At 40.1% G+C, this 19,961-nt stretch overlaps 1 protein-coding gene across 2 annotated transcripts in view; it reads right to left on the bottom strand.

The window, feature by feature from the left end:
* The window catches only part of LOC124796652 (nardilysin-like), a 381,435-nt gene that overhangs the window by 86,402 nt on the left and 275,072 nt on the right, over positions 1-19,961 (bottom strand). For both annotated transcript variants that reach the window (XM_047260712.1, XM_047260713.1), the window contains exon 18: positions 6,354-6,561. In XM_047260712.1, the coding sequence (XP_047116668.1) occupies positions 6,354-6,561 (208 nt within the window). The remainder of the gene's footprint in view (positions 1-6,353; positions 6,562-19,961) is intronic.

Genomic DNA, 19,961 nt, shown 5'->3' with positions numbered 1-19,961 from the left:
GCAGAGTTCAGTATTCCTTTGCCACCCTGACTTTTGGTCTCTGTCCTATCTGCAACTGTGTCCTGACATCTACCCCAGTGCCACTGAGACTGCTGACAGTTGAAGAGGGTTGCAATGTGTAATAGGCAGACATCTGTCCAGACCATCACGTAGGAATTCCAAACTGCATCAGGATCCACTGCAAGTACTATGACAATTAGGCAGGAGGTGAGAAAACTTGGATTTCATGGTCGAGCAACTGTTCATAAGCCACACATCACGCCGGTAAATGCCAAATGACATCTTGCTTGGTGTAAGGAGCGTATACATTGGATGATTGAACTGTGGAAAAACCTTGTGTGGGGTGACGAATCATGGTACACAATGTGGCGATATGATGGCAGGGTGTGGGTATGGCGAATGACCGGTGAACGTCATCTGCCAGTGTGTGTAGTGCCAACAGTAAAATTCCAAGGCGGTGATGTTACGGTGTGGTCGTGTTTTTCATAGAGAGGCTTGCACCCCTTGTTGTTTTGCATGGCACTATCACAGCACAGGCCCACATTGATGTTTTAAGCAAATTCTTGCTTCCCACAGCGGAGAGGTTACGAGACAATAACATCCCTCTAATGGACTGACCTGCACAGAGTCCTGACCTGAATCCTATGGAACACCTTTGGGATGTTTTGGAATGCTAACTTCGTGCCAGGCCTCACCGACCAGCATCAATACCTCTCATCAGTGAAGCATCCCATGAAGAATGGGCTGCCATTCCCCAAGAAACCTTCCAGCACCTGATTGAACATATGCTTGTGAAAGTGGAAGCCGTCATCAAGCCTAAGGGTGGGCCAACACCATATTGAATCCTAGAATTACCGGTGGAGGGCTTCATGATCTTGTAAGTCATTTTCAGCCAGGTGTACAGGTACTTTTGATCACATAGTGTATTTGCATTTCCTCCAAACGTGAGCTTTGTTAGAGTTCTCCAACAAATGATATTTTGAGTTAAACGTCACACATAATGCTCCATTCAGTCATGTATCAAGAGCTTATTGATTGCCTATTGGATTTCACTGTGAGAAGCAGACTGCTTAGTTTATGATTAACCTGTTATTACATTTTATGGCTGGCCACACACTGACAACTTATGGCCAAATAACTGACCACAGTGAGGGCCCACGTTGGGCTTAACTGTAAATAACAAAGTATGACTATCTTGTAAAAAACTCACTTCCTTGACAGTGCTGTATAATTTGCTGAATGACAGATATATCTTTCTGTGATATGATCATGAGTGTGATGATGTATCGAATTCTCAGCAAATGAATCTATTTTTGTTATCATTTACTCAAACGGTGTTTTTGTCCTCAGCTTTCACCATTGTTTATTTTTTAGCTCCCCCTTCTTATCCATATATTTCCTTACAAACCTTTACATGGGTGTTATTATTATTATTATTATTCCTACTACTAATTTGTACATTTTTCTTCCTCGAAATAGATATGTAACACACAGATGTTTTTCTCTACGTTCCTACTCATAACTCGCTTTTAAGACTGTTCAACATCATACAACAAACAGCAAATAAAATAATTCCAGCAACCACAAGAAATGAAAGCAAAGAAAATTAAAGCCCCTGATGAATGATCACACAGGAAAGGAAACTGCGTGAACCTGAAACAAAATGCAAGCATGAAGTGCTATAAAGATGATGGTGAAGGTATGGGAACTACAGGTTGCTGCTGCTGCTGCAGGTCTCATGAGATTGGTTTCCTCAATTCTACAATTTTTTCGGAGTGTTTCCAACTCTGATACTTCATTGTGAATGTTTGAGAAGTTGATCACTAGGATTTTGATAGTGTCATCAGTGGGGGACATTTCTCACATTAATACTTCGGGGTCTTCAACAGCTATCATTACCTTGACTGGATGGAGAGCCACCTAATTAAAAGATCCTTTGTATTAGCCTCACATGCAGTCAGATAGCTGGAAAGAAGCCTCTAACATGCTCTGCATCCATGAAACATTTAAGGATGCCTACAACTTGCACTCAAGTGGTGCAAGTCTAGGAAATCACAGCCAAGTTTGTCACAGAACCTTTTAAGTCTCTAGTCTCAGTGTTCCACTCAGACCCAAGAGGCTGTGATCAGTTCTCAGTCACTGCATCAGACTGTGAACCTTGTTGAAATTCCATGAGCAACACTGTTTTCAAACCTTTTTTTGCCAGTCACTACAATCATTCTATTGTGATCTCATAGCCCAGGTAACAGGCATTATTTGTTCCAAGGTGCGCCACGGCCTGTGGTTGGTTGCACCTTATTCTTTCAGTATCACCCAGAATAGCCTTCTCAACATATTGAATGATGCCTCCAAGCATAAAAAGTTGAGTGCAAAAGGCAATTCTTCTCATCATTTGCTGTCATTTCCCTAAAGAGTACCTTTGTTTGCTGCACATTGAACCGCTAACATAGCATTATAGAAAATATGATTTGAAAGTCTTGGCACTAGCATTCTTAGTACCATAAAACTTACTTAGTACAGATACAACCTGTTGTGTTTCTTTATGATTGCTAAGAAAATAAGTAAATAAAATGTGGGTTGAAATTTGAGAGCAACACAACAAATACACTCCTGGAAATTGAAATAAGAACACCGTGAATTCATTGTCCCAGGAAGGGGAAACTTTATTGACACATTCCTGGGGTCAGATACATCACATGATCACACTGACAGAACCACAGGCACATAGACACAGGCAACAGAGCATGCACAATGTCGGCACTAGTACAGTGTATATCCACCTTTCGCAGCAATGCAGGCTGCTATTCTCCCATGGAGACGATCGTAGAGATGCTGGATGTAGTCCTGTGGAACGGCTTGCCATGCCATTTCCACCTGGCGCCTCAGTTGGACCAGCGTTCGTGCTGGACGTGCAGACCGCGTGAGACGACGCTTCATCCAGTCCCAAACATGCTCAATGGGGACAGATCCGGAGATCTTGCTGGCCAGGGTAGTTGACTTACACCTTCTAGAGCACGTTGGGTGGCACGGGATACATGCGGATGTGCATTGTCCTGTTGGAACAGCAAGTTCCCTTGCCGGTCTAGGAATGGTAGAACGATGGGTTTGATGACGGTTTGGATGTACCGTGCACTATTCAGTGTCCCCTCGACGATCACCAGTGGTGTACGGCCAGTGTAGGAGATCGCTCCCCACACCATGATGCCGGGTGTTGGCCCTGTGTGCCTCGGTCGTATCCAGTCCTGATTGTGGCGCTCACCTGCACGGCGCCAAACATGCATACGACCATCATTGGCACCAAGGCAGAAGCGACTCTCATCGCTGAAGATGACACGTCTCCATTCGTCCCTCCATTCACGCCTGTCGCGACACCACTGGAGGTGGGCTGCACGATGTTGGGGCGTGAGCGGAAGATGGCCTAACGGTGTGCGGGACCGTAGCCCAGCTTCATGGAGACGGTTGCGAATGGTCCTCGCCGATACCCCAGGAGCAACAGTGTCCCTAATTTGCTGGGAAGTGGCGGTGCGGTCCCCTACGGCACTGCGTAGGATCCTACGGTCTTGGCGGGCATCCGTGCGTCGCTGCGGTCCGGTCCCAGGTCGACGGGCACGTGCACCTTCCGCCGACCACTGGCGACAACATCGATGTACTGTGCACACCTCACGCCCCACGTGTTGAGCAATTCGGCGGTACGTCCACCCGGCCTCCCGCATGCCCACTATATGCCCTCGCTCAAAGTCCGTCAACTGCACATACGGTTCACGTCCACGCTGTCGCAGCATGCTACCAGTGTTAAAGACTGCGATGGAGCTCCGTATGCCACGGCAAACTGGCTGACACTGACGGCGGCGGTGCACAAATGCTGCGCAGCTAGCGCCATTCGACGGCCAACACCGCGGTTCCTGGTGTGTCCGCTGTGCCGTGCGTGTGATCATTGCTTGTACAGCCCTCTCGCAGTGTCCGGAGCAAGTATGGTGGGTCTGACACACCGGTGTCAATGTGTTCTTTTTTCCATTTCCAGGAGTGTATGTGTTCATCATGACATTCTTGCTATTGTGACAACTAATGGAGCATTAATACTGGCCTGGTTAGAGATCAGGACAATGTTTATAGTGATTATCTAATGATGTGCAATCTCTAGAATTCATAAAAATAATTCATGAACTTAGCTACACACAATGAATTCACATATCACTGTGTATCACAAAAAAACAACATAATATTGAAGCTCTTAACAATATGCACCAAGTGATTATTGTCTTTACATTTAGATGCTGATTGTCCCCATATATAAACCATAAAGACTTCAGACATGCAGTCCCTCTGATATAGTACCTGGAGCCCGAAAAACCTACAATGTAAAATACGAATGCAATTCAACTGGAAGAAATGATCGAGACAGTTTTTGCATAGTTTGTTGCTTTCTTCTTTGTTACTTTATTGTGAGAGAACAAGAAGTAAGCTTCTCCATTGCAAAAAAAGTTTAACACATTTGATGGACTGTTATGTGTATACACCTTTGATTACACTATTTGAAGTCACATAATACTCCAGCAAGAACATTATCAATGTTCATACACCTTAGATACTCTGAAACTGTGCACACAACAATTTCTTTCTTTTGGAAATACAGCATTTCTATTCAAAATAAACCCTCTTCCAAATATATCACTGCTAATATAATGCCCTAAAACAAAGTCAATAAGACTGTTATGTGATCCTATCGCAACAATATATACTACTGCCCATTAAAATCGCTACACCAAGAACAAATGCAGATGATAAACGGGTATTCATTGGACAAATATATTATACTAGAACTGACATGTGATTACCTTTTCACGAAATTTGGGTGTACAGATCCTGAGAAATCAGTACCCAGAACAACCACCTCTGGCCATAGCTATGGCCTTGACACGTCTGGGCATTGAGTCAAACAGAGCCTGGATGGCGTGTACAGTTAAAGCTGCCCATGCAGCTTCAACTCGATACCACAGTTCATCAAGAGTAGTGACTGGCATATTGTGACAAGCCAGTTGCTTGGTCACCATGGACCAGACGTTTTCAATTGGTGAGAGATCTGGAGAATGTGCTGGCCAAGGCAGCAGACGAACTTTTCTGTATCCAGAAAGGCCCGTATGGGACCTGCAACATGCGGTCGTGCATTATCCTGCTGGAATGTAGGGTTTCGCAGGGATCGAATGAAGGGTAGAGCCACGGGTCGTAACACATCTGAAATGTAATGTCCACTGTTCAAAGTGCCGTCAATGCGAACAAGAGGTGACCGAGACGTGTAACCAATGGCACCCCATACCATCACACCAGGTGATACAACAGTATGGCGATGACGAATACACGCTTCCAATGTGAGTTCACCGCGATGTCGCCAAACACGGATGCGACCACCATGATGCTGTAAACGGAACCTGGATTCATCCGAAACAGTGATGTTTTGCCATTCATGCACCCAGGTTCATCGTTGAGTACACCATCGCAGGCGCTCCTGTCTGTGATGCAGCGTCAAAGGTAACAGCAGCCATGGTCTCCGAGCTGATAGTCCATGCTGCTGCAAACTTCGTCGAACTGTTCGTGCAGATGGTTGTTGTCTTGCAAATGTCCCCATCTGTTGACTCAGGGATCGAGGTGTGGCTGCATGATTCGTTACAGCCATGCGTATAAGATGCCTGTCATCTCAACAGCTAGTGATACGAGGCCGTTGGGATCCAGCACGGTGTTCCGTATTACCCTCCTGAACTCACTGATTCCATACTACGCTAACAGCATTGGATCTCGACCAATGCGAACAGCAATGTTGCGATACAATAAACCACAATCACGATAGGCTACAATCCAACCAAAGTTGGAAACGTGATGGTGCGCATTTCTCCTCCTTACACGAGGCATCACAACAACGTTTCACCAGGCATCGCCGGTCAACTGCTGTTTGTGTATGAGAAATCGGTTGGAAACTTTCCTATGTCAGTATGTTGTAGGTGTTGCCACTGGCGCCAAACTTGTGTGAATGCTCTGAAAAGCTAATCATTTGCATATCACAGCATCTCCATCCTGTCAGTTAAATTTCGTGTCTGTAGCACATCATCTTCGTGGTGTAGCAATTTTAATGGCCAGTAGTGTACTACTTTTGCATGATATAGGATAAATTATATAATTAACAAGAGAGAGGAAAATTTGCACACGTAGGGAAGAAGTGATGATACAGCAAAAAACAGTGACTAACACTTGGAGGTATAAAAAATGTGAGCAGTCGATGAGAGAAACCAGTGGTAATTTTTTATACTATTGCTTACCTTGTGTTACAAACTGTTTGTTGTATAATTATAAACACTACATACCTCTTTACACCAACGATTGAATAGGAAATCTCCAGATGCTATCTCAAACCAGTTTCGCTCAACTTCATCTTTTAGCTGTAAATCAACACACTGCTTTTGCACTATAACTGCATCTCGTACTTTCTCAAAATCATTTAGCTTTAGTTTCTTCAGATGCTTCATAAAACCATTCAGAAATGATTCTATTTCTTCAGCAATATGAGTAGAACTGAAAATAAACACAATTTTATTCTAATGAAATTGGGGCAAAATTACATTAAAACAAGACCACTATATTCTCATTTCAGTATCTAGCCCAAGACAAAACACATGTTTAATATATTCATACAACGTGGTTTTAAGATATGAGGGCTGTAATTTAATTATTTTTAATTTTTTACAGAAACAAAGATTGAAAAGAATTATTTGGTGCAAATCATTTTATTGTTTCTCAAAATATCCATGTTTTAACTTTATAGACTTTTGGGCGCCATGAAATCAGTTCAGGAAACATTTTTCATTGTGATGTGAGCTATGAAAAACATAGTTTTCAAAGGAAGCAATGAAAATTGCTATCTAAATTATTATTATTATTAATTTTTTCAACATAAGGGAGTAAAAAGAAGTCGTTTGGTGATAATCACATGAATACAGATGTTGAGAAATTATTTCAATGTTATTCCCCATCAAATTCTCAACTGTCTCACGTGCTGTGTGAGTACTGGCATTGTCAATCATGCTGAAGACTGACGCAATGTTTTTGGTTGTTTATCTTGATTTCATCAGTAACTTATGGCAAACAAATTGACATGTGGCATGGCAATATAAAAACCTCTTCAGTTGAAAGTAGCTATTACTGCAACGGAAATGTGGTGAACACAAATGACGCGTAAGGTGTCATGGACATCTGACTTGTTATAACATTTAGAAGATAGTGGATATAGTCGTCTGTGATGTGCATATTTTGCTGGAATTCAGTGATTCCTCTATGAATTTAAATAACGTCTAAGCCATGCCAATTACTTTTTGTCTCACTGGAGAATGAATTATTCTTTCAGAGAATAGTATCTATTGTAATACTGGTAGTTTGCTGTACACTGTACATAATATGAAGAAGAGGGAAAGGATTAGGCCTTAAAGTCATATTGATAAATGGGTCATTAGAGACAACTATAAGCAAGTAAATCAACACACTGCTTTTGCACTATAACTGCATCTCGTGCTTTCTCAAAATCATTTATCTTTAGTTTCTTCAGATGCTTCATAAAGCCATTCAGAAATGTTTCTATTTCTTCAGCAACGCGAATAGAACTGAAAATAAACACAATTTTATTCTAATAAAATTGGGGCAAAATTACATTAAAACAAGACCACTGTATTATCATTTCAATACCTAGCTCAAGACTAAACACATGTTTAATATATTGATACAATGTGGTTTTAAGTCATGAGGGCTGCAATTTAATTATTTTTAATTTTTTACAAAAACAAAGATTGAAAAGGATGAAGGAAACAGGCTGTGGCCTTTTCAAAAAACTTAGTGTCCACTTTCAGAAGAGATAAATCTGAATGATCAGACTGGAATCTGATCCTTATTCCTCCCAAATCTGTGACCCGTATCATAAACACTGTGCTGCTTCATACAATACCAGACAGTGAGAGAGATTGGTTTCACTTTTAAATTATACCTAGGCTACCCTGTACATACACGATTAGCAAAGATACCACATTAAATACAGAGGAACGATGGGAGGTGTAAATGTGTTGAGTAGTTGACAGACACGTAAAGTTGATGTACACATAAGTACCGTAACACTACAAATGTTTCTATGCTTTCAGACATCCTCAATTTTCTTTTCCATTCTTCTGTATATTATTCCTGTAAGCAACTTGGATACATGAGCTGTTAAGCTGATTGTGCGATAATTCGCGCACTTGTCAGCTCTTGCCATCTTCGGAATTGGGTGGATGAGCTTTTCCAAAACTCAGATGGTATGTCGCCAGACTCATACATTCTACACACTAACGTGAATAGTCGTTTTGTTGCCACTTCCCCCAATGATTTTAGAAATTCTGATAGAATGTTAACTATGCCGCCTGCCTTATTTGATCTTAAGTCCTCCAAAGCTCTTTTAAATTCCAATTCTAATACTGGATCCCATATCTCTTCTAAATCGACTCCTGCTTCTTCTTCTATTGCATCAGATAAATCTCCCCCCTCATAGAGGCTTTCAATATATTCTTTTCACCTATCTCCTCTCCCCTCATCATTTAACAGTGGAATTCCCGTTGCACTCCTAATGTTACCTCCCTTGTTTTTAATGTCACCGAAGTTTGTTTTGACTTTCCTGTATGCTGAGTCTGTCCTTACGACAATCATTTCTTTTTTTATGTCTTCACATTTTTCCTGCTGCCATTTTGTCTTAGCTTCCCTGCACTTCCTATTTATTTCATTCCTCAGTTTCTTGTATTTCTGTATTACTGAGTTTTCCGGAACATTTTTGTACTTCCTCCTTTCATCAATCAACTGAAGTATTTCTTCTGTTATCCGTGGTTTCTTCGCAGTTACCTTCTTTGTACCTACGTTTTCCTTACCAACTTCCGTGATGGCCCTTTTTAGAGATGTCCATTCCTCTTTAACTGTACTTCCTACTGAGCTATTCCTTATTGCTGCATTTAAAGCCTTAGAGAACTTCCAAGCGTCTCACATCATTCCTTAATACTTCTGTATCCCACTTCTTTGCGTATTGATTCTTCCTGACTAATTCTTAAACTTCAGCCTACTCTTCATCACTACTATATTGTGACCTGAGTCTATATCTGTTCCTGGGTATGCCCTACAATCCAGTACCTGGTTTCGGAATCTCTGTCTGACCACGACATAATCTAACTGAAATCTTCACCTATCACCCAGCCTTTTCCAAGTATACCTCTTTCTCTTGTGATACTTGAACAGGGTATTCGCTATTTCCAGCTGAAACTTGTTACAGAACTCAATTAGTCTTTCTCCTCTGTCATTCCTTGACCCAAGCCCACATTCTCCTGTAACCTTCTCTTCTACTCCTTCCCCTAAAACCGCATTCCAGTCTCCCATAACTATTAGATTTTCATCCTCCTTTACATACACTTTCTCTATCTCTTCATTTTCAGATTGTGACGTCGGCATGTATACCTGAACCATCGTTGTCGGTGTTGGCTTGCTGTTGATTCTGAGAACAACAACCCTGTCACTGAACTTTTTACAGTACCACACACTCTGCTCTACCTTCCTATTCATAATGAATCCTACTCCTGTTATACCATTTTCTGCTGCTGTTGATATTACCCTATACTCATCTGACCATAAATCCTTGTCTTCTTTCCACTTCACTTCACTGACCCCTACTGTATCTAGATTGAGCCTTTGCATTTCCCTTTTCAGATCTTCTAGTTTACCTACCACATTCAAGCTTCTGACACTCCATGCCCCGACTCACAGAACAGTATCCTCCTGTTGATTATTCAATCTATTTCTTATGGTAACCTCCCCCTCGGCAGTCCCGTCCCGGAGATCCGATTGGAGGAATCATCATGACACTTCTCCAATTACGGGCCACACGTCCTGTGGATACATGTTACGTGTCTTTAATGCAGTGTTTTCCACTGCCTTCTCCATCCTCATGCCGTTGATCATTGCTGATTCATTTGCCTTTATGGGCAGTTTCCAACCCCTAGGACAAGAGAGTGCCCTGTACCTCTGTCCGCTGCTCCACCATCTTTGACAAGGCTATTGGTAGAATGAGGGTGACTTCTTATGCCAGAAGTCTTCGGCCGCCAAGGCTGATTATTAATCAAAATTTAAGCAGAGGTGGGATTCGAACCAGGGACCAATGATGTTTTGATTATGAATCAAAGACGCTACCACTAGACCACACGTTGAGTAGGCATGGCATAACATATCCAGGACAGTACTTTCCACCTGTACGATTGACTGGATGCCAATGTCAGCCCCTGCATTGCCACCCCATGGAGGCTACATCACTTATTAATATGGATGTTTCAGCATGGGTTTGTAACTGGTACCTGAGAACCGTACTTGCTATTGTTGTGTAAATTTAATCATTTCACGCACTCTATATGTACTGTTGCAACAATACATCATTTACGAAATGGACACTCCTAAAAGGGTGTAATATTTCCCCCTCCCCCGGCAGTGTATTTATAGGACAGTCCAGGCAAGTAATGCTACCTAAAATTAATGCCACATCAGATGATCAAATGGTCCCATTTAGGGGCCATTGTGGATTTGTGCAATATATGCCAAATCAGGAGAAAGAAAACTGGCGTTCTACAGATCGGAGCGAGGAATGTCAGATCCCTTAATCGGGCAGCTGGGTTAGAAAATTTAAAAATGGAAATGGATAGGTCAAAGTTAGATATATTGGGGATTAGTGAAGTTTGGTGGCAGGAGGAACAAGACTTTTGGTCAGGTAAATACAGGGTTATGAATACAAAATCAAATAGGGGTAATGCAGAAGTAGGTTAAAAAAAAAAAAAATAAAAATAAAAAAAAATAAAAATAAAAAAAAATAAAATAAAATATGCGGGTAAGCCACTACAAACAAAATAGTGAACGCATTATTACTGCCTACAGGAAAATTAAAGAGACCTTCGGAGAAAAGAGAACCATTTGCATGAATATCAAGAGCTCATGTGTAAACCCAGTTCTAAGCAAATAAGGGAAAGCAGAAAGGTGGATAGAGTATATAGAGGGTCTATACAAGGGCGATGTTCTTGAGGACAATATTATGGAAATGGAAGAGGATGTAGATGAAGATGAAATGGGAGATATGATACTGCGTGAAAAGTTTGACAGAGCAGTGAAAGATCTAAGTTGAAACAAGGCCCCAGGAGTAGACAACATTCCATTAGAACTACTGACAGCCTTGGGAGAGCCAGTCCTGACAAAACTCTACCATCTGGCAAGCAAGATGTATGAGACAGGCGAAATACCCTCAGACTTCAAGAAGGATATAATAATTCCAATCCCAAAGAAAGCAGGTGTTGACAGATGTGAAAATTACCGAACTATCAGTTTAATAAGTCACAGCTGCAAAATACTAATGCGAATTCTATACAGACGAATGGAAAAACTGGTAGAAGACGACCTCGGGGAAGATCAGTTTTTTTTCCGTAGAAATGTTGGAACACGTGAGGCAATACTAACCTTATGACTTATCTTAGAAGAAAGATTAAGAAAAGGCAAACCTACATTTCTAGCATTTATAGACTTAGAGAAAGCTTTTGACAATGTTGACTGGAATACTCTCTTTCAAACTCTGAAGGTGGCAGGGGTAAAATACAGGGAGCGAAAGGCTATTTACAATTTGTACAGAAACCAGATGGCAGTTATAAGAGTCAAGGGGCATGAAAGGGAAGCAGTGGTTGGGAAGGGAGTGAGACAGGGTTGTAGCCTCTCCCCGATGTTATTCAATCTGTATATTGAGCAAGCAGTAAAGGAAAGAAAAGAAAAATTCAGAGTAGGAATTAAAATCCATGGAGAAGAAATTAAAACTTTGTGGTTCGTCGATGACATTGTAATTCTGTCAGAGACATTAAAGGACTTGGAAGAGCAGCTGAACGGAATGGACAGTGTCTTGAACGGCAGATATAAGATGAACATCAAGAATAGCAAAATGAGGATAATGGAATGTAGTCAAATTAAATTGGGTGATGCTGAGGGTATTAGATTAGGAAATGAGGTGCTTAAAGTAGTAAATAAGTTTTGCTATTTGGGGAGCAAAATAACTGATGATGATCGAAGTAGAGAGGATATAAAATGTAGACTGGCAATGGCAAGGAAAGCGTTTCTGAAGAAGAGAAATTTGTTAACATCGAGTATAGATTTAAGTTTCAGGAAGTCATTTCTGAAAGTATTTGTATGGAGTGTAGCCATGTATGGAAGCAAAATGTGCACAATAAATAGTTTAGACAAAAAGAGAATAGAAGCTTTCGATATGTGATGCTACAGAAGGATGCTGAAGATCAGGTGGATAGATCACGTAACTAATGAGGAGGTATTGAATAGAAATGGGGGGAAGAGAAATTTGTGGCACAACTTGACTAGAAGAAGGGATCAGTTGGTAGGACATATGTGAGGCATCAAGGGATCACCAATTTAGTATTGGAGGGCAGTGCAGAGGGTAAACATCGTAGAGGGAGACCAAGAGATGAATACACTAAACAGATTCAGAAGGACGTAGGTTGCAGTAGGTACTTTGCACAGGATAGAGTAGCACGGAGAGCTTCATCAAACCAGTCTCTGGACTGAAGACCACAACAACAACATGCCTAATAAGCTCGGAAAGTATGGAACAAAAATATTCTGGATGTGTGAAGCTGAAACTGGTTATGCAATTGATGGGACTGTGTGTACACGAAGACAACCCGTTGGGCTACCGCAGAAAAATTTGGACCTTACCACAGTGAAGATCCTTGGAGATAATATTGCTGGTTCAGGCACAAATGTTAATGCAGATAATTATTTTAGAAGTGTAATAGTGACACAACATCTCTTGAGTAAAAACCTAACTGTTGTGGGAACAATGAGGTTGAAGAAAAGAAAAATTTCAAGAGAGGTGAAGCCAAATAGTAGTAGACAAGTAAATTCAAATCTATTTTCATCTACAAAAGAGATGACACTGATTAGTTTTTTGCTGAAGAAAAACAAGTGTGTAATCCTCGTAAGTACCATGCATAAAGTTAAGTCTATAGAGGAACATCAAAAACAGAAGCCTGAAGTTGTGAAATTTCATAACCAAATGAAGAGTGGCATGGAAGTTATGGATCAACTAGAGGACAATTATACACGCAAAAGACAAACTGATCACTGGTCCAAAGCTCTCCGTTGCAACATTATGGACAGATGCACTCGAACTGCCTTCATTCCCTACACAGCACAACATCCCTCATATCACAAAGGGCTTTTGCGCAAGAGGAAGCTTTTCATCAAGGAACTTTCAAGGGAACTGATCCAACTGTTTATGATCTTAAGATCTTATAATCTCATACACCTGGATATGCAGAAGTTCGTTAGTATCCCTCAAACACAAAATGGCAGTAGTAACAGCAACAGTATGGTGCATAGTAAGAAGAGAACGTGTTCAGTACATCCTGCTGGAAAAAATAGAAAAGCACAGTGTGCTGTAAGTGCACAAAATTTGTATGTCGGGACTATAGCTTGTGGTGTGCAACAATTCTAAAAATCCATTTGATGCTTTTTTTGTTTAATGATTTGTTCTTTGTCGATATAATTTGTGAATAGTTTGTGATAGATAATAGTGATGGCTTGTGTTTCAGCTTTCATAATGTAATTTATTCAATGAAAATTACAGAGGACTACGAATATATTGTTTTTGCCTTAATAAAACCATTAAAATGACCTCACCTGCCTTGTATTATACTGATAAACATTAAAATCAAATATTCTTGCCTGACAATGACCAAAAAAATACTTGTTTTCATTTAAAAGTTAATATTAAATGTAACGGGTCCAATGGATGCAGGGCATATAGGTTCACGTATAGAAAGATTAAATGGAGAAAGAGGAGAAGGTGAGTGAGGGACAGGTGCTAATTGTTTAATGAATCCCCAAATATCTAGCTAAGAGAAGCTAGTATGGGTGAGAGCAGGAAGGGGTTTAGGAGGGGGAGGGGGTTGGGGAAGATCTAGATGGCATAGATAGCGAAACTGTCACTAAAGTCAAGAACGTTGCGCTCAGCGACATGTTCTCTCACTTGTGGTCATCTCTGTTCTTTGACCACAATCTAGGAGTGATTATTCATTCAGGTACATAGCTGATCGGTGGTCATGCCCTCATAACAATGTGTGCAAAAGCTACAGTCAACATTTTAAAACGGAAAACACACCTAAAAAATAGAAGGTATTTGAACAATTTATACATATATTACAACTCTTCATCTCCATTGTAAATGTACTTTATTTAAATACATAAAATGTTCTGGACAACTGTATTTTTTTGCTTTATTACTATATTTTTATACTTGAAATTGCAGTTACTTCACTTATGTTACCAGGTTCAAGTACACGCGTACTTGAAATTTTTAAATCCATTCTTGTTTTTATAGATGTGTTTATACAGTATTTTATGACCAAGGTCAGCATCATTTAACTGTGTAGGTTTGTTTTGAAATATCTTTTTTGACTGTTTTTATTGTTCTTATTGTAAATAAACAGCATGTATTTCCACACACACTTACATTGCAGATATTGTGTGTGCTATATATAATAGAAAAAATTATTCACAAAATAGAAATACTTGAAAATATACCTTACATGGCTTTGCAGTTAATTTCAATACATTAGTATTACCCTCTATCCATTTCCTTTCAAGTGAGTACCACCACTGTGTACATTTGCTTAACCCAGAAAAATTTTAAGTAGCAATAAGAAGAATTAATCACAGAACAGGAGAGGCATTAGGTCATCAAATGGCACATAAACAACACCACTGCACCACTGAAACTATGCTAGCTTTCCGATAAATTCTTGTTCTCAGCTGCCACAATGTAGCCCTACAAGTGTGTGTGTGTGTGTGTGTGTGTGTGTGTGTGTGTGTGTGTGCTCTAGTACATTAAAAAGGTAGCTGAGAGATCTAATGTACACTAGCAGTGCCTTTCACTGACTTTTTATGTACCAGCAAGACATACAGTACTTCAAACTGCATGTGGAAATATGTCACCTGTAATATTGGACTTTTTGTTAATACATTTGGTGTTAGCATTTTCCCACGTATATACGTTGTGACGTTGTGCCAGCATGCATTCTGAAACTATCATTCATATAAAATGGAGACTCAATTATCTGCACCTCAGTTATACAGATTTATGGTTGTCCAGATTGTCAACCATGAACAAATATCTTCATACTCTAGTCTGTGCATATATGGACATGTCATGATGACACTAGCTATTCATGGCCCACATGTTTCATTGTTGTTTGAGTTAGATAGTTGCAAAACACTGTGCCACATCGTGTCTGTGCTTAAAAATTTCAAAGCACTAAAGAGTGGTGTTATCGCAGTTTCACTAAAATAGGGAGAAACCTGTTGTAAGATGGCTGATAAATATGGTATAGGTACTTCTACAATAGGCAACACTAAGAAGAATACAGATGAATTTTGAAGTACACCTGTGAAGATGGGAGTAAACATCGAGAAGTTAGAAAAAACTGTAAAATGAACTTTCGTGTTGTTTGTTTTTACAAACACGATCAACTGGTAATCAATATGTGGTCCTTTGAATGTGAAAAGGCATTACAGTCAAATAAAAAAAGGTAACAATGAATTGTCTGCAGCAAATAGCAGATGGTTGCACAGATTTAAATCTCATCATAGAACTCATGAAATTGAAGCACAAGGGGAAAAAAATGTCAGCTGACCTACATGAACCATGGACCTTGCCGTTGGTGGGGAGGCTTGCGTGCCTCAGCGATACAGATGGCCGTACCGTAGGTGCAACCACAACAGAGGGGTATCTGTTGAGAGGCCAGACAAACATGTGGGTCCTGAAGAGGGGCAGAAGCCTTTTCAGTAGATGCAGGGGCAACAGTCTGGATGTTTGACTGATCTGGCCTTGTAACATTAACCAAAACGGCCTTCCTGTGCTGGTACTGCGAACAGCTGAAAGCAAGGGGAAACTACAGCCGTAATTTTTCCCGTGGGCATACAGCTTTACTGTATGATTAAATGATGATGGCGCCCTCTTGGGTAAAATATCTGGGAAGTAAAATAGTTTCCCATTCGGATCTCCAGGCGGGGACTACTCAAGAGGACATCGTTATCAGGAGAAAGAAAACTGGCGTTCTACGGATCGGAGCTTGGAATGTCAGATCCCTTAATCGGGCAGGTAGGTTAGAAAATTTAAAAAGGGAAATGGATAGGTTAAAGTTAGATATAATGGGAATTAGTGAAGTACGGTGGCAGGAGGAACAAAAGTTTTGGTCAGGTGAACACAGGGTTACAAATACAAAATCAAATGGGGGTAATGCAGGAGTAGGTTTAATAATGAATAAAAAAACAGGAGTACGGGTAAGCTACTACAAACAGCATAGTGAGCGCATTATTGTGGCCAAGTTAGACACAAAGCCCACACCTACTACAGTAGTACAAGTTTATATGCCAACTAGCTCTGCAGATGATGAAGAAATTGATGAAATGTATGATAAGATAAAAGAAATTATTCAGGTAGTGAAGGGAGACGAAAATTTAATAGTCATGGGTGACTGGAATTCGTCAGTAGGAAAAGGGAGAGAAGGAAACATAGTAGGTGACTATGGATTGGGGGGGAAGAAGTGAAAGAGGAAGCCGTCTGGTAGAATTTTGCACAGAGCATAACTTAATCATAGCCAACACTTGGTTCAAGAATCATAAAAGAAGGTTGTATACATGGAAGAATCCTGGAGATACTAAAAGATATCAGATAGATTATATAATGGTAAGACAGAGATTTAGGAACCAGGTCTTAAATTGTAAGACATTTCCAGGGGCAGATGTGGTCTCTGACCACAATCTATTGGTTATGAACTACAAAAAGGTGCTAATTTAAGGAGATGGGACCTGGATAAACTGACTAAACCAGAGGTTGTAGAGAGTTTCAGGGAGAGCATAAGGGAACAATTGACAGGAATAGGGGAAAGAAATACAGTAGAAGAAGAATGGGTAGCTCTGAGGGATGAAGCAGTGAAGGCAGCAGACGATCAAGTAGGTAAAAAGACGAGGGCTAATAGAAAACCTTGGGTAACAGAAGAAATATTGAATTTAATTGATGAAAGGAGAAAATATAAAAATGCAGTAAATGAAGCAGGCAAAAAGGAATACAAACGTCTCAAAAATGAGATCGACAGGAAGCGCAAAATGGCTAAGCAGGGATGGCTAGAGGACAAATGTAAGGATGTAGAGGGTTATCTCACTAGGGGTAAGATAGATACTGCCTACAGGAAAATTAAAGAGACCTTCGGAGAAAAGAGAACCACTTGTATGAATATCAAAAGCTCAGATGGAAATCCAGTTCTAAGCAAAGAAGGGAAGGCAGAAAGGTGGAAGGAGTATATAGAGGGTCTATATAAGGGCGATGTACTTGAGGACAATATTATGGAAATGGAAGAGGATTTAGACGAAGACGAAATGGGAGATAAGATACTGCGTAAAGAGTTTGACAAAGCAGTGAAAGACCTGAGTCGAAACAATGCCCCGGGAATACACAACATTCCATTAGAACCACTGACGGCCTTGGGAGAGCCAGTCCTGACAAAACTCTACCATCTGATGAGCAAGATGTATGAGACAGGCGAAATACCCTCAGACTTCAAGAAGAATATAATAATTCCAATCCCAAAGAAAGCAGGTGTTGACAGATGTGAAAATTACCGAACTATCAGTTTAATAAGTCACAGCTGCAAAATACTAATGCGAATTCTATACAGACGAATGGAAAAACTGGTAGAAGACGACCTTGGGGAAGGTCAGTTTTTTTTCCGAAGAAATGTTGGAACACATGAGGCAATACTAACCTTATGACTTATCTTAGAAGAAAGATTAAGAAAAGGCAAACCTACGTTTCTAGCATTTGTAGACTTAGAGAAAGCTTTTGACAATGTTGACTGGAATACTCTCTTTCAAACTCTGAAGGTGGCAGGGGTAAAATACAGGGAGCGAAAGGCTATTTACAATTTGTACAGAAACCAGATGGCAGTTATAAGAGTCAAGGAGCATGAAAGGGAAGCAGTGGTTGGGAAGGGAGTGAGACAGGGTTGTAGCCTCTCCCTGATGCTATTCAATCTGTATATTGAGCAAGCAGTAAAGGAAACAAAAGAAAAATATGGAGTAGGTATTAAAATTCATGGAGAAGAAATTAAAACTTTGAGGTTCGCCGATGACAGAATTACAATGTCAGAGACATCAAAGGACTTGGAAGAGCAATTGAACGGAATGGACAGTGTCTTGAAAGGAGGATATAAGATGAACATCAACAAAAGCAAAATGAGGATAATGGAACGTAGTCAAATTAAATCGGGTGATGCTGAGGGAATTAGATTAGGAAATAAGACACTTAAAGTAGTAAAGGAGTTTTGCTATTTGGGGAGCAAAATAACTGATGATGGCCGAAGTAGAGGGGATATAAAATGTAGACTGGCAATGGCAAGGAAAGCGTTTCTGAAGAAGATAAATTTATTAACATCAAGTATAGATTTAAGTGTCAGGAAGTCATTTCTGGAAGTATTTGTATGGAGTGTAGCCATGTATGGAAGTGAAACATGGACGATAAATAGTTTGGACAAGAAAAGAATAGAAGCTTTCGGAATGTGGTGCTACAGAAGAATGCTGAAGATTAGATGGGTAGATCACATAACTAATGAGGTGGTATTAAATAGAATTGGGGAGAAAAGGAGTTTGTGGCACAACTTGACAAAAAGAAGGGACCGGTTGGCAGGACATGTTTTGAGGCATCAAGGGATCACAAATTTAGCATTGGAGGGCAGCGTGGAGGGTAAAAATCGTAGAGGGAGACCAAGACATGAATACACTAAGCAGATTCAGAAGGATGTAGGTTCAGTAGGTACTGGGAGATGAAGAAGCTTGCACAGGATAGAGTAGCATGGAGAGCTGCATCAAACCAGTTTCAGGACTGAAGACCACAACAACAAACAACAACTGATCTACATGCAGCAAATTCTTTTAAAGATGGTTTTAAAAAAGGTTCATATTAAAATGACTACGACTTGGACTTCATTCACAATGTTGATGAAATCTGATTGCATGACAAAATCATTGCCGTCAAAATCATTAGCTTCTCAGTGAGATATAACTACACAAAATTAGTAATGAGTGAGGAAAAATATTAATCTGTGCAAACATAACTGGGACCCATAAAATGTCTTTGTTCCTCATCAGAAAATCCAAAAACCCGAGATGCTTCACAATATCAGGTTTCCCTTAATTTATAAAAACCAAAATAGCACATGGATGAAGACTGACATTTTCATTAACTGGCATGGCAACGCATTTATACCTGCAACAAAAAACTTTCAAAATTAAATTGGTAAGCAAGGAAAAGTTTTACTGGAGAAAGTGCCAACCCACCCATCAGCTGAAATTTTCAAGAGAGAAAAATGGAATATTTACAGTAAATTTTTTGCCTCCTAATGTGACAGCCTTACAACAACCAATGGATGAAAGTGTTACTGAAAAATTAAAACCACTTGATAGAAAAGAATTTTTATGTAGATTGTTACCTGTTGATGAAGATAATGAAGAAGTCATTTTGTCATCTTTCAAGAAAATGAATTTAAAGGAGTGTTGTTACATGGCTGTAAATGTATGGGATCAACTGAAAGAATGACTCTGAACAAAGCTCAGAACAGAATATTAAAACGAGACCACAATAATCCAATAACCAATATGGATGTTTCTGTCATGGAGGATATAAATGAGTTAAGGACAAACAAACAAATATGCCAGAAATGTGATGTTGATTGTATGACAGAGTGGCTATTTTGTTATAGTAATGATCAAGGCTTTCATATCAAAATATGCCAGAAATGTGATGTTGATTGTATGACAGAGTGGCTATT

Source organism: Schistocerca piceifrons, chromosome 1 (genome assembly GCF_021461385.2).
Source record: "Schistocerca piceifrons isolate TAMUIC-IGC-003096 chromosome 1, iqSchPice1.1, whole genome shotgun sequence".
NCBI lineage: Eukaryota > Metazoa > Arthropoda > Insecta > Orthoptera > Acrididae > Schistocerca > Schistocerca piceifrons.
Note: the sequence above shows the minus strand (reverse complement) of the source record. Positions and strands in the feature narration are given on the sequence as shown.